The sequence below is a fragment of the Nansenia antarctica genome (assembly GCF_963989245.1).
Source record: "Nansenia antarctica genome assembly, chromosome: 6".
NCBI lineage: Eukaryota > Metazoa > Chordata > Actinopteri > Argentiniformes > Microstomatidae > Nansenia > Nansenia antarctica.
Genome location: NC_137676.1, coordinates 34,876,468 through 34,890,475, shown reverse-complemented (window position 1 = coordinate 34,890,475; position 14,008 = coordinate 34,876,468). Strand labels below are relative to the sequence as shown.

At 44.8% G+C, this 14,008-nt stretch overlaps 1 protein-coding gene across 1 annotated transcript; it reads left to right on the top strand.

The window, feature by feature from the left end:
- Positions 1-702: 702 nt before the first annotated feature.
- ptk6b (PTK6 protein tyrosine kinase 6b) lies at positions 703-10,901 on the top strand (the record flags this gene model as incomplete). The annotated part of the gene is made up of 8 exons (XM_080535215.1): positions 703-1,109; positions 2,025-2,146; positions 2,369-2,532; positions 5,516-5,681; positions 6,606-6,764; positions 7,288-7,469; positions 7,874-8,027; positions 10,717-10,901. 8 exons carry the CDS (start codon positions 703-705, stop codon positions 10,899-10,901), a joined length of 1,539 nt encoding a protein of 512 aa, XP_080391341.1.
- Positions 10,902-14,008: the final 3,107 nt, after the last annotated feature.

Genomic DNA, 14,008 nt, shown 5'->3' with positions numbered 1-14,008 from the left:
CAAACAGCCAGTCATATGAGAGTGCCTATGTTTACATATATACAGAGACTCGGCTCACTAACAGAGATTCATTATGGAGGGACGATACCGTAACTATGACCATAGACTAATAAAGAGCCATTGAGGACATTTTGGGGGGGAAATGTATTGGTCTATAAAAAGATGACAATGTTTTGTAACTGATGCAATTTTTAAACATCCAATGCATGCTATTTTACAAGAGGAATGGATCGTTTTGGAAACTTGAGCCATATCATCAAAATCCTGTGTTCTTCCTCGATTACGTTTTTTTTCACAATAAAAAATGTCCACTTGACTATGCCATCAGGTACAATTATTACAATAAAGTATTTTTTAGATAATTGTAATGTATCATCTTTTTGTGTGTGTGTGTGTGTGTGTGTGTGTGTGTGTGTGTGTGTGTGTGTGTGTGTGTGTGTGTGTGTGTGTGTGTGTGTGTGTGTGTGTGTGTGTGTGAGAGAGAGAGAGGGGAGGGTAGAGAGAGAAGACGCATTGATAATGTAGGCGGGGTGACCATAAGGAAGTTGATACTGCATTTATTTGAAGTAGCCTACTTCTTTATAATACCCATTCGTGTGACGCGTTCCTTAGATTCCATGCGCACCCAGCAATTACCTGTCCAACAGGTGCGGTAGTGAGTGCTGCTTCAGAGCGCACTGAAAGCTCCACTGGTCCGGTCATATGGGTGAATGTCTGCTCAAAGCTTGCCCCTGTTTAGAAACATTATGGCAAAGACTGTTTGGCGAAAAAAAGGACGGCGGAGGAGACCGTGTTAAAGGCGATGAGAACGATGGCTTTAGTGAGTCCCCCAGCAACGGGTCGTCATTGAAGCAGGACAGGGGGCACCGCGAAGCACTTCAGCCTCCACAGAGCCATAGCGCGGAGAGCGCAATATACATGGCGCTCTGGTCGTTTGAAGCGAGGGCAGAAGCAGAGTTGTCCTTCGCGGAAGGAGATCTCTTCAACGTTATCAGTCGGTCGGGTGACTGGTGGACAGCGCGGAGAATAGACAAGAACGGGCGCGTTTTGGCGACGGGTATCGTGCCAAATAACTACCTGGCGAGGGGAGAGTCCATTGATGCGCAGCCGTGAGTATCTCCGTTCCTACCTACTGCCATGCGTCTTGCTCTCGAAAACTTGCATAACTTCTCATTTTCCGTCCCTATCTCGTTTATTGTCGCTTTCAAATGGGAGATGTGGATGTTTTCATTACAAAAAACAAAAGTGATTCTGAAATATGCCCACGTTGGATATCCTACGTGTGGTTTTATTGCCCCTGTGTGTGCGCGCGTGTGTGTGTGTGTGTGTGTGTGTGTGTGTGTGTGTGTGTGTGTGCGCGCGCGCCCGTGTGTGTGTGTGTGTGTGTGTGTGTGTGTGTGAAGTTCAAATCCCGATCGAAGTCCAAACTCATGTAGTCTTATCATCTACTTTTATGATGATGAGCAAAACGTTTCCCGTCAACTGTCTGGCACAAACTGAACCGCGTTTGACAGAAACTCATGTTTTATTGATTGTGTACAAAAAAAGTACCTTGCCCATAGCATATAATACAACTTTGGTTACCATTGAAAAGTGGCTTTGACTTCACAACACAGAAACATGCGCTTTACATACGCTTTACATTTACACATGTCAGATAGATGTGCTAAACATCACAGTTCCTGCTTCATGTTTCTGATTTTACAAATCTTTATTCGTTTATCACAAATATTGATTTTTACAAGTCACAAAGACAAAAGTAGAAACCAAGCAAAAAATAAATAAAATAAACAACAATGCATGGCTTAACATGTCGTTCTGCGTCATCAGACCTATGAAAACGAAAACAGACTGACCCTCCAGACAGGACACTCCCACACTACAACAGACCCACAAAACCACTGACCTAAATACAAAACAACAACAAAAACATACAACAATGCTGCTTAGGCATTTATTCATTCCTGCAATCATGTTTGTAATGTAAATTGTTTGCTTTGCTAAGGTGTCTCTCATGTTTTTAGATGGTACTTTGGGAAGATGAACCGGTTTGAAGCTCTGAGTCACCTCCTGTCCCCTAAGAATGGGGAAGGAGCATTCCTCATCCGCCTCAGTGAGAATGACAAAGTGGGCTACGTCCTCTCAGGTGGGTCTTTGTGTCTGTCAGACAAGGAAGAGGCCCTGTCATAAACGCTAGTCCTGAACATGTTGCTTTTGTTCCAGCTCTGTGTTAAAACTAAGGTAGTTGTCTGACCCAAGTAGCTTACTGTATATTGACCAAGTTACTCTTTTATCTCCATTTTCCATCCTTCTCTCCATCCTTCTCGCGGACCATGGCCTTGACCTGTATCTATCTGCTGTTACACAGTCAAATCCAGCTCCCACGCCAAGCACTTCAAGATCTGCCAGACGGAGGAGCAGCAGTACTACGTGAACCCGACCCATCCCTTCCACACATTGATAGACCTGGTTGAACACTATCGTACCCAGCCCCTGGGAAGCGTTGACGGGCTGGGGGAGGCCTGTGCCAAGGTGGGTACAGCTACCCACTGTATAGCTGGATGAAGTGTAGCTACAGTGTCTCTCTTCCTCTAAATCTGTCCATTTCCCTTTTTGTCTTGTCTCAGAGGTAAAAGGAGGAAGTTGTGGCTGAGAGGGCCTGTACTGTGTGGAATCTGGTTTCCATTGTTGTTAATAATAACATACAAATAGTGGCAACAGTGAGTGTGGGGGGGAGAGGGAGAGGGAGAGGGAGAGGGAGAGGGAGAGGGAGAGGGAGAGGGAGAGGGAGAGAGGGAGAGGGAGAGGGAGAGGGAGAGGGAGAGAGATCAAAATATAGAAAATAAAAAAACAACCTTAAAAATTAAGCACCAGCAGCCCTTGTTGCAAAGAACATAAAACTTACTTATAAAACCCCAATACCCCAAATACTCATAAAAGCATCTAAATTGTCAGTCAACTGGTAAAAAACAAACTCCAGCCTGAGGCGTGCTGCCAGCAATCCATATGGCCAGTTTCGCCACTCCTGATAAATAATTTAATAAAACATGTAAAAACCTTTTTGCCGCTGAATATCGTGGACCATAGATAAAAAGTTTAAAAGAAAAACAGTTCCCAACCCCATAAAAAACTCCTCCAGCTGACAAAAAATAGCCCTCAGTCTTGGACACTGGATGAAAAGGTTCTTCGCTCCAGACTCTTCCCCGAAAGGCTGCTGGAGGTCCCTGTACAAGTCCCCCTGCGAAAAACGGACAGGTGACCTCCAGTGGAGGATTATACATGGGGCCATAGCTACCAATAGACATCTGGTGCACTTGAACCCAGACATAGTGGAGGACTGCCTGTTTTGCTCAGCAGGGGAGTCCTTACAGCACCTTTTCATCCAGTGTGAGAGGGAGTCCTTACAGCACCTTTTCATCCAGAGAGAGAGAGAGAGAGAGAGAGAGAGAGAGAGGAGAGAGAGAGAGAGAGAGAGAGAGAGAGGAGAGAGAGAGAGAGATGAGGAGAGAGAGAGAGAGAAGAGAGAGAGAGAGAGAGGAGAGAGAGAGAGAGAAGAGAGAGAGAGAGAGAGAGGAGAGAGAGAGAGGAGAGAGAGAGAGAGAGAGAGAGAGAGAGAGAGAGAGAGAGAGTAGAGAGAGAGAGAGAGAGGAGAGAGAGAAGAGAGAGAGGAGAGAGAGTGAGAGAGAGAAAACCTGACCAAGGTGCATTCCTTACATTTAAATGTTTGCCATTTAGCAGACGCCTTTACCCAAAGTGACTTACAACGACGCACTTATCCCTAAATTACTCCAGGGGGAATGTCCCTGTAATTCGTAGTTGTAATCGCTTTGGATTAAAGGTGCTAAAGGGCAAATTCTAAATTCTACAACAAGCACATTTGTCTAAATAAGTGAATAATTTAGCCAACAGTCATAGCAAGAACAAGTAATCTACAGTGGGGTGCAAAAATTGTGGGCACCCCTAGTCAAAATGCCTTTTACAATTAATATCTAAGTGAAAAGAAGCAAACCTAACCTCTAAATGGTACAAAGTTAAATATGACAAATTTTTCTTTTTTACTATTTTTCTTTTTTACTTTTTACAGTTTCAAAATAATAGCACAAGGAAAAAAGGCCTTGTACTAGTACTTTGTAACTCGTCCTCAGGCAACTATAACAGCTTTGCAAATGCTTCCTGTAGCCAGCCATTCTTGTTTTGGGAATTTGTCCACATTCTTCCTGGCAGAACACCTCTAGCTCAGAAATATTCTTCGCCTTCTTGCATGCACAGCATGTTTGAGATCTCTCTCCACAGATTTTCAATCATATTCAAGTCTGGGGACTGTGATGGCCATTCCAAAACCTTCATCCGTCTTTCCTGGAGGTGATTCATGGTTGATTTTGAGGTATGCTTCGGGTCATTGTCTTGCTGGAATACCCAACCTCTCTTCAACTTACATTTCTGGACTGACCTTCGAACATTAGCCTCTAGAATATTGTTAGAATATTGATATTTGGTGGAATCCATTCTTCCTTCCACCCGCACAATATTGCCTGTGCCCCCAGCTGCTACACAACCCAAAGCATAATGGATCCACCTCCATGCTTAACAGTTGCCAGGTGTTCTCTACAAATGCTTCACTTTTTTCTCTTTGGCCAAAAAGTTCAATTTTGATTTTGTCAGTCCAAAGCACATTGTTCCAATAGGCTTCAGGTTTCTCAAGGTTTTCTTTTGCATACTTCAGACACTTCATTTTGTGTTGAGGTTGTAGGAAAGGCTTCTTTCTTTGTTGTTTAAGGTACGCTGTATTATTGTCCTGTGAACAACTAGACCAGTGTCTGCTACTCTTTTTTTCAGCTCTTTTGCAGTGATGTGTGGGTTCTTCTGAGCATTTCTCACCAGATCTTGGGCCATTCCATCTGAAAAATGTCTTGGTCTTCCATATCTTGCTTTGACTTCAATTATTCCATTTATTTTCAATTTTCTGATGATTTCTGACAGTGGAAATGGGTAATTTGAAACTTTACGAGAGTTTTTTGTAGCCTTCTCCTTGATGGTGGAAGTGAACTATCTTGATTCTGACATCCTTGGAAAACTGTTTAGAAGAACCCATGGTTTTTAACACCAGACACAACAGCCACCGCAGTCGGATACTTTAGAAGGCATGAAGTTACTTCAGAATATATAGTTCAACCCTGGAATTATATTCACCTGACTCATTGAAGCCCTAACGAGTAAATCACCTTGGTCTGGGCCTTAGTAATCATCCAAAAGGGTTCCCAAACTTTTGCACAGGGCCCTTTTCCTTTTTTATCATTTAAACACTCTGAAAAATGAAAATAAAAAGAAACCTTGCTTTACAATGTGCAGAAAGTTGTCATGTTTAACTTTGTAGCACTTCCTGTTCAGGTTTGCTTTCAATCACTTGGAGATTAATCATAACAGACATTTAAACCAGGGGTGCCCAAATGTTTGCACCCCACTGTATGTCTGTGGAAAAAGTGTGTATAACCGACCCCCCCCCCCCCCTCTATAGAAAGAGCCCACTCCCCAGGACTTGTCCCACTCCACGGTGGACGAGTGGGAGCTGCCCAAGGAGGAGTTCACCCTGGAGGGACAGCTGGGCACCGGGTTCTTTGCTACGGTCCACAGAGGGAAGTGGAAGGGCCGCATCAACGTGGCTATCAAGATCCTCAAGAACGGTAGAGAACGCTTAGTTTCATCCAAAGCGATATACAGTACAGTACGTGAGGGCCTAAATAATCACCTTGTTTGAGGCTGTCAGTGTCAATGTTGATGGTTTTCTTTGCTAGATTAGCAAACATTCAAATAATTGCCATTAAATACAGGTTGTATTGCCATTAAATACAGGAGGTTGTTCATTTGGCACAGAAGTATACACATACCAGTCATTCCTGCCTAAGGCAGCCAGACATGTATTATACTAAAACATAACCGTAACTCATCAAAAAGACAGCTATTACCATACAGTGCCTACTTATAGTACATCACATTTCTCATAATAACAACAAGATTAGATTAGATTAGATTCACTTTATTGTCATTACATAGTACAAGACAATGCAACAGAATTATTGTGCGTCTAACCAGAAGTGCAACAAATCTGTAATCTATACAGTAATGTGCAAATGATAGCGTGATGTGCAATGTCATACCATGTCATACAATGGTGACTGAGTGGATATGTGCAGTGGTATATATTAATTGAGATGATATACAATGTGCAATGTGCAAAAACAATGCACCTTTCGTACATAAAATGCAGCTGAAAGTACTTCTCTATAAGTACAATAATTAGTTGACTACCGTTTACACTGTCGACATTAACGGAAACTCAACCATATTATGATACACAGTCATGTTTTCTGTGGTCATACTGTATGTGTGACTAAGAGAGATTCTTAGAGACTTTTGTATCTGTCATCAGGGGAAAATGTGGCATTTCCTGTCCTGGATTATCACACATCACACATACTGTACCTGAACTGAGACATGCTTTTGTCCTCCTGATCCTCCCCTCTCCTCCCTCTACTACACACACACGCACACACACACACACACACACACACAAATACTTATCCATCCCGTCCTGTTTGTGATTTCAGAACAATTCAACCACACTGAGTTTCAGCGGGAGGTTCAGAACCTGAAGAGACTCAGACACCGACACCTCATCTCCCTGTTCGCCGTCTGCACGGACACGCCCCCCTATTACATCATCACTGAGCTGATGGAGAAGGGCAACCTCCTTGACTTCCTGAGAGGTCAGTCAGTTTGTCAGTCCTCCTGCAATATCCCACAATGCTCTCTGTTTATTTATGCATTTATTTTTTCAGAGAAGCGAGAAACTCATTCGACGAGTCAGAGCTCAACAAATGTGAGTGTGTTAACAATATGTGTCTAACTATAATGGGATGACACGATAGACTAGAACTGGAACTTGAGCTTCAACATTTTTACTCAGGTATGCACCAGCTTACAACAGTTGTTCGCATGACAATAGCCATATAGCCTCTTAAAGCCACTGCGACTGAAAATAAGACGTTCGACCTGAACAACATGAAAAACATGAAAAACATCTTCAGGAACACCTCTTTCCTCCATCCATCTGGCCTGATATCAATACATCTGTGGGGAGCCTGCAGCGTTTGGCCAGTAGAGGGAGCTACAGGACTGTGGTGGAGTGGGTAGCTCCCTCTACAGGCCAAACGCTTGCATGCTCATCTTTATCAAATAAGTGTTTCCATATCGGGTCAGTATGAACACCGGTTGGCTGTCCTTCTGTAGGTGCGGAGGGGGGTGGCCTGGACACGGTGTCTCTGATCGACATGGCCGTCCAGGTGGCTGATGGGATGGCGTACCTGGAGTCTCAGAACAGCATCCACAGAGACCTGGCGGCCCGCAACGTCCTGGTGGGGGACAACTACATCTGTAAAGTGGCCGACTTCGGCCTGGCACGGGTCATCAAGGTTAGCACGCACACACACACACGCGCACACACACGCACACACACACATGCACGCACACACACACACACAAACTGAGGTGTCTGTCTGTCTCTCTCTCTCCCTCCCTTTCTCTTTCTCTCTCTCTCTCTCTCTCACTCCCTGCCTTCCGTTGTACCAAAGGACTCTAATTCAGGTTTATAATGTATTGTGTCTTTTTACACCTGCATATGAGATGATGGGATACAATCTGTTTTCCTTCATTTCAATATAGTTTTTTTTATTTGTACCATAATATCCCTGGGTGCCACATGGAGAATGGCCATCTGCCAGTGTTGATGGATGGAACATCCTCAAGTGTTGTGGATGGAACATTTTATTGGATACGAGACGACTTCATTCCATTTCCAATGGTTTTCCGTCCACAGGAGCCCTTCTACATCTCTCAGGACAAGAAGATTCCCTACAAGTGGAGTGCTCCTGAGGCCATCAGCCACGGACGCTTCTCCAACAAGTCTGATGTCTGGTCTTTCGGGATTCTCCTCTTCGAGATCCTCAGCCTGGGTGGAATCCCATACCCAGGTGAGCCCTGTTCATCTAAAGTTTACATTCTAAACTAACAGGATGCCACGCCCCGGTCTGGCTGTGTGGTGCCCAGGACTGGCTGTGTGGTGTCCAGGTGTGGCTGTGTGGTGTCTGGTTGTGTGGTGTCTGGTTGTGTGGTGTCTGGTTGTGTGGTGTCTGGCTGTGTGGTGTCTGGTTGTGTGGTGTCTGGTTGTGTGGTGTCTGGTTGTGTGGTGTCTGGTTGTGTGGTGTGTGGTAGGGATGTCCCGATCCGATATCGATATCGGATATCGCTGCGATATTGGTCCTGAATGCTGGATCGCAGATCGCACCAGAAAAAAAATAGGCTTCGATCTGCGTGGCCGATCTGGCGTGTCACTCACGTGATGACAACAGTAGAGTTGGCTAGTTGCTACCTGTTTGTAATGAGTCTGACAATGTCATGATGCTAGCTGGTGAAATCATAAACCATTTGCTTTAGTAATTTTTCGGTTATTTACATAGTCTGAAACTACAGATGGTAAGCTTTCAAATGATGCGTCATACATTGAAATCGGAAAGAAATTCAAGGTGACACGAGTATTTGAATGTTGGTGCACCGAATGGGAATGCGACAGGAGAAAAGTGACTGACCAAACCACAACAACAAACGCTGCTAGCGGCTAACAGCTAACAGTGGTACATCGCTAGGAACGTCTAACTGCGTTTTTATAACATCACAACATACTGAGAGAACATGGACATGCTAAAAACACATAACTACACATAACTAGATGAACACACAGTCCTTGCTTTTGAACACGTCCTAAAACGAGAGTATGTTTACAAGTCATTATCACTTACTGGTAGCCTCCGAAAAACGAGAATAGTTAATCCAATCCACAGATTTTGTTTTTTATTATATGGACTGGGTACTTAAAACTTGAGTTGAAAAAAAGAAAACCAGATATTGTTGACACCCCTTCGATTTCTGGTCTCACCAGCAGCGTCACTAGGCTACACTTTTAAAAAGGGTGCTATTGATTTGCCATTTGTAAGAGAAGATAAATAGAATAAAAACCTGAAGGCACTAAAACTAGAAATCAGACAGTAACTCTTTTTTTCTACAATGCTGAATGCTGCTGTCTAAATTGTTTTAACCAGTTGGTCACTGAGTACTGCAGAGTACTGTTTTTGTTGCTTGAATAAAGGCTGGCAGTCTTTAATAGCCAACTGTTGTTGTGGACTATATACTGGGGAAGTATTTGTTATTATTCAGGAGTAAAACAATAAATACTAATATCGGATCGGTATCGGTATCGCAGATACCTGAAGCCCAGGTATCGGTATCGGTATCGGTAGTGAAAAAATGGGATCGGGACATCCCTAGTGTGTGGTGTCTGGTTGTGTGGTGTCTGGGTGTGTGGTGTGTGTGGTGTCTGGTTGTGTGGTGTCTGGGTGTGTGGTGTGTGTGGTGTCTGGTTGTGTGGTGTCTGGGTGTGTGGTGTCTGGTTGTGTGGTGTCTAGGTGTGGTGTCTGGGTGTGGTGTCTGGGTGTGTGGTGTGTGTGGTGTCTAGGTGTGTGGTGTCTGGGTGTGTGGTGTCTGGTTGTGTGGTGTCTGGGTGTGTGGTGTCTGGGTGTGTGGTGTCTGGTTGTGTGGTGTCTGGTTGTGTGGTGTCTGGGTGTGTGGTGTCTGGTTGTGTGGTGTCTGGTTGTGTGGTGTCTGGTTGTGTGGTGTGTGGTGTCTGGTTGTGTGGTGTCTGGGTGTGTGGTGTCTGGTTGTGTGGTGTCTAGGTGTGTGGTGTCTGGTTGTGTGGTGTCTGGATGTGTGGTGTCTAGGTGTGTGGTGTCTGGTTGTGTGGTGTCTGGTTGTGTGGTGTCTGGGTGTGTGGTGTCTGGTTGTGTGGTGTCTGGTTGTGTGGTGTCTGGGTGTGTGGTGTCTGGCTGTGTGGTGTCTGGGTGTGTGGTGTCTGGCTGTGTGGTGTCTGGCTGTGTGGTGTCCAGGTGTGTGGTGTCTGGTTGTGTGGTGTCTGGTTGTGTGGTGTCTGGCTGTGTGGTGTCTGGTTGTGTGGTGTCTGGCTGTGTGGTGTCTGGCTGTCTGGTGTCTGGGTGTGTGGTGTCTGGCTGTGTGGTGTCTGGCTGTGTGGTGTCTGGGTGTGTGGTGTCTGGTTGTGTGGTGTCTGGGTGTGTGGTGTCTGGGTGTGTGGTGTCTGGGTGTGTGGTGTCTGGCTGTGTGGTGTCTAGGTGTGTGGGGTCTGGTTGTGTGGTGTCTAGGTGTGTGGTGTCTGGTTGTGTGGTGTCTGGCTGTGTGGTGTCCAGGTCTGGCTGTGTTTTAGAACTCAGTAGAACTCCTTTGGCTTTCCTGTACCAAGATTAAGCCCTAATCCTGGATTGAGAAAGTACTTTCAACGGAGGTTCACCATCCGACATGGTCTTAAATCCAGGGCTAGCCTTAACCTGAGTCTGGGAATCCACCCCATTGTTTGTATCTGTGTAAAACACCGGAATGGCGAAATTGGAATCGGAATACCTAAGAACTCTCTTCTCTCTCTCTCTCTCTCTCTCTCTCTCTCTCTCTCTCTCTCTCTCTCTCTCTCTCTCTCTCTCTCTCTCTCTCTCTCTCTCTCTCTCTCTCTCTCTCTCTCTCTCTCTCTCTCTCTCTCTCTCTCTCTCTCTCTCTCTCTCTCTCTCTCTCTCTCTCTCTCTCTCTTTTCTCCCTGTGATTCAGCCCTCAGCAACAACGAAGTCTTTCTGAAGGTTGCCGCGGGTTACAGGATGCCTGCCCCAACCAAGTGTCCAGAGCTCATCTATGACGTCATGCGGTCCTGCTGGAGCGAGGCGCCCGAAGACAGACCTGACTTCAAGGACCTGATACCCAAACTGGAGAATATCAACCGCTACGAGCTGGACTGAACCTGCAGTAACTTGACATGACCACAGAGGGGCAGCAGAGTCACAGGCAGTCAGAGCAGAGAGGGGAAACGGGAAGCTGAGTACGGTGAAGTTGCCTCTTTAGCTGTAGACACTGATCTTTTGTGAGTTTAGTGTTCCCCCCGTCCCCCGTCGTGGTTAATGTTAGGATTTGGGGAAGGGAAAGCTGATCCTAGAACTGTGCTTCACCCTGGAGAGCAGCAAGCAGTAGCTGAATATCTGGATTATTTTTCCTTGATTGGACAGAGACAGAGAACTCTCTCTGCCTTGAGTGCAGGGGAGGTTTGTGGCTCACCCTGACCTCATATGACTGCACCGGTCTAACCACTCCCCCCTCACTGACTTGGAACGTTTTGTTTAGATTGAAGATACCACAGTGAAGAATGTCCTATAGAGTGTCCTATAGAGCTGTTGTGTGGTATTTAACTTAATGTCTCCGGTTACAATCCTCTTCAGTCATATACCGTCTGCCAATGCCTCAAACATGTCTACTCAACAGTCTTCCATTTGTAACATTCTGTTCATACTTACCTCATAATTTATGTTGTATATATAGGCTTTTATTTTAGTAAGTGCCATAATAACATGTTTTGCTTTTCTTTCTCATTATGATTTTGACGCTCTTTCCTACAGTTGATCGATAACATTATTGCTTCCTTATAATACAACAATAACAACAAGTGTCTCTCAGTGTGTTGCTCAGTTATTTGGACTCAACCGGGACTAAATATTCACTGGTACACAATTTTCACGACGGACAAAGAACCCCCTTTGTTACATGAAAACGGTTATTTTCCACTGTTTCCACTAGAGGCAGCAACCAGTTGGTGTGTGCTTGTTTGTGTGTACAGAGAGATTGACGTGCTTTCCAGTTCCCAGAGCCTTGTGGTGTGTGAAGTCCTGCAGGTGCAGTGTCCCCCCCCTATCTCCTGTTAACTACAGCATGTCACAGGACTGGACACATACTGTTCTGTATAACAGTACCAGTTAAACATTTCCCATTCTGGCAAAGTGAGTCCAAACCTTTGACTGGTACTGTACGTCACCATGCCGACCTGGCCCGTTGACAGTTGAGGAGCATCTCTGAGTCGCTGCCCTGGCCTGTCTTGCTCACTTCAATCCCTTTCCTCCATTCCCTCCAGAGCATTCCAGTTCCTCTCTCTCTCTTTCTCTCTCTCTCTCTCTCTCTCTCTCTCTCTCTCTCTCTCTCTCTCTCTCTCCCTCTCTCTCTGTTCACCCCACTGATGATGATGCCGCGTTTCTGGATAAACTGCTATCATCCGGTCTGCCCGGTATTGGCAGTAGACGTGACACACAACCCTCTGAGTCACTGTACCCTGTTCAGGCAGTGTGTGTGTGTGTGTGTGTGTGTGTGTGTGTGTGTGTGTGTGTGTGTGTGTGTGTGTGTGTGTGAGTGAGAGAGAGAGAGAGAGAGAGAGAGAGAGACACACACAGACAGACAGACAGAGAGAAGAGAGTCTGATCAGTGACCCAGCAGAGCCAGAGACTGCAGGCTGCTGGTACAGAGACATCCTTTAAAGTTTAAACAAACATACGGTCAAAAGAGGATAGGCGACAGAAATAGACTGGGACTCACACCCACTCACCCCGAACCTGACCAAGGTGCATTCCTTACATTTACATTTTTGCCACTTATGCCTTTATCCAAAGTGACTTACAACAACGCACTTAGCCCTCAGTTACTCCAGGGGGAATGTCCCTGTAAATCATAATTGTAAATCGCTTTGGATTAAAAGCGTCTGCTAAATGGCAAATTCTAAATTCTACAACAAGCACATTTGTCTAAATAAGTGAATCATTTAGCCAACAGTCATAGCAAGAGAAAGTAATCTACAGTGAGCACCCCTAGTCAAAATGCCTTTTACAATTCATATCTAAGTGAAAAGAAGCAAACCTAACCTCTAAATGGTACAAAGTTAAACATGACACATTTCATCACATTTTAAAGCAAGATTTTTTTTTTTTTTTTTTTTACCTTTTACAGTTTTAAAATAATAAAACAAGGAAAAAGGCCTTGTGCTAAAGTTTGGGAACCCTGTCAGCTAGTACTTTGTACCTCCTCCTCAGGCAACTAGAACAGCTTGAAAACGCTTCCTGTAGCCAGCTAAGAGTCTTTCAATTCTTGTTTTGGGAATTTGTCCACATTCTTCCTGGCAGAACACCTCTAGCTCAGAAGTATTCTCCAGCCTTCTTGCATGCACAGCATGTTTGAGATCTCTCAATCATATTCAAGTCTGGGGACTGTGATGGCCATTCCAAAACCTTCATCCGTCTTTCCTGGAGGTGATTCATGGTTGATTTGAGGTATGCATTTCTGGACTGACCTTCGAACATTAGCCTCTAGAATATTGTTAGAATATTGATATTTGGTGGAATCCATTCTTCCATCCACCCTCACAATATTGCCTGTGCCCCCAGCTGCTACACAACCCCAAAGCATAATGGATCCACCTCCATGCTTAACAGTTTGCAAGGTGTTCTCTACAAAGGCTTCACCCTTTTTTCTCCATACTTTCTTTGGTTGTGGCCAAAAAGTTAATTTCTGGTTTCGTCAGTCCAAAGCACATTGTTCCAATAGGCTTCAGGTTTCTCAAGGTTTTCTTTTGCATACTTCAGACGCTTCATTTTGTGTTGAGGTCGTAGGAAAGGCTTCTTTCTGGCAACTTTGCCATGTAGGTCTTTGTTTTTTAAGGTACGCTGTATTGTTGTCCTGTGAACAACTAGACCGGTTTTGCAGCTCTTTTTCAGTGATGTGTGGGTTCTTCTGAGCATTTCTCACCAGATCTCGGGCCATTCTATCTGAAATTATTCTTGGTCTTCCAGATCTTGCTTTGACTTAAATTGATCCATTTATTTTCACTGTTTCTGACAGTGGAAATGGGTAGTTTGAAACGTTGCGAGAGATTTTTGTAGCCTTCACCTTGATTCTATCTTGATTCTGACATCCTTGGAAAACTGTTTAGAGGAACCCATGGTTTTTAAAACCAGACACAACAGCCACCGCAGTCGGATACTTTAGAAGGCATGGAGTTACTTCAGAATATATAGTTCAACCCTGGAATTATATT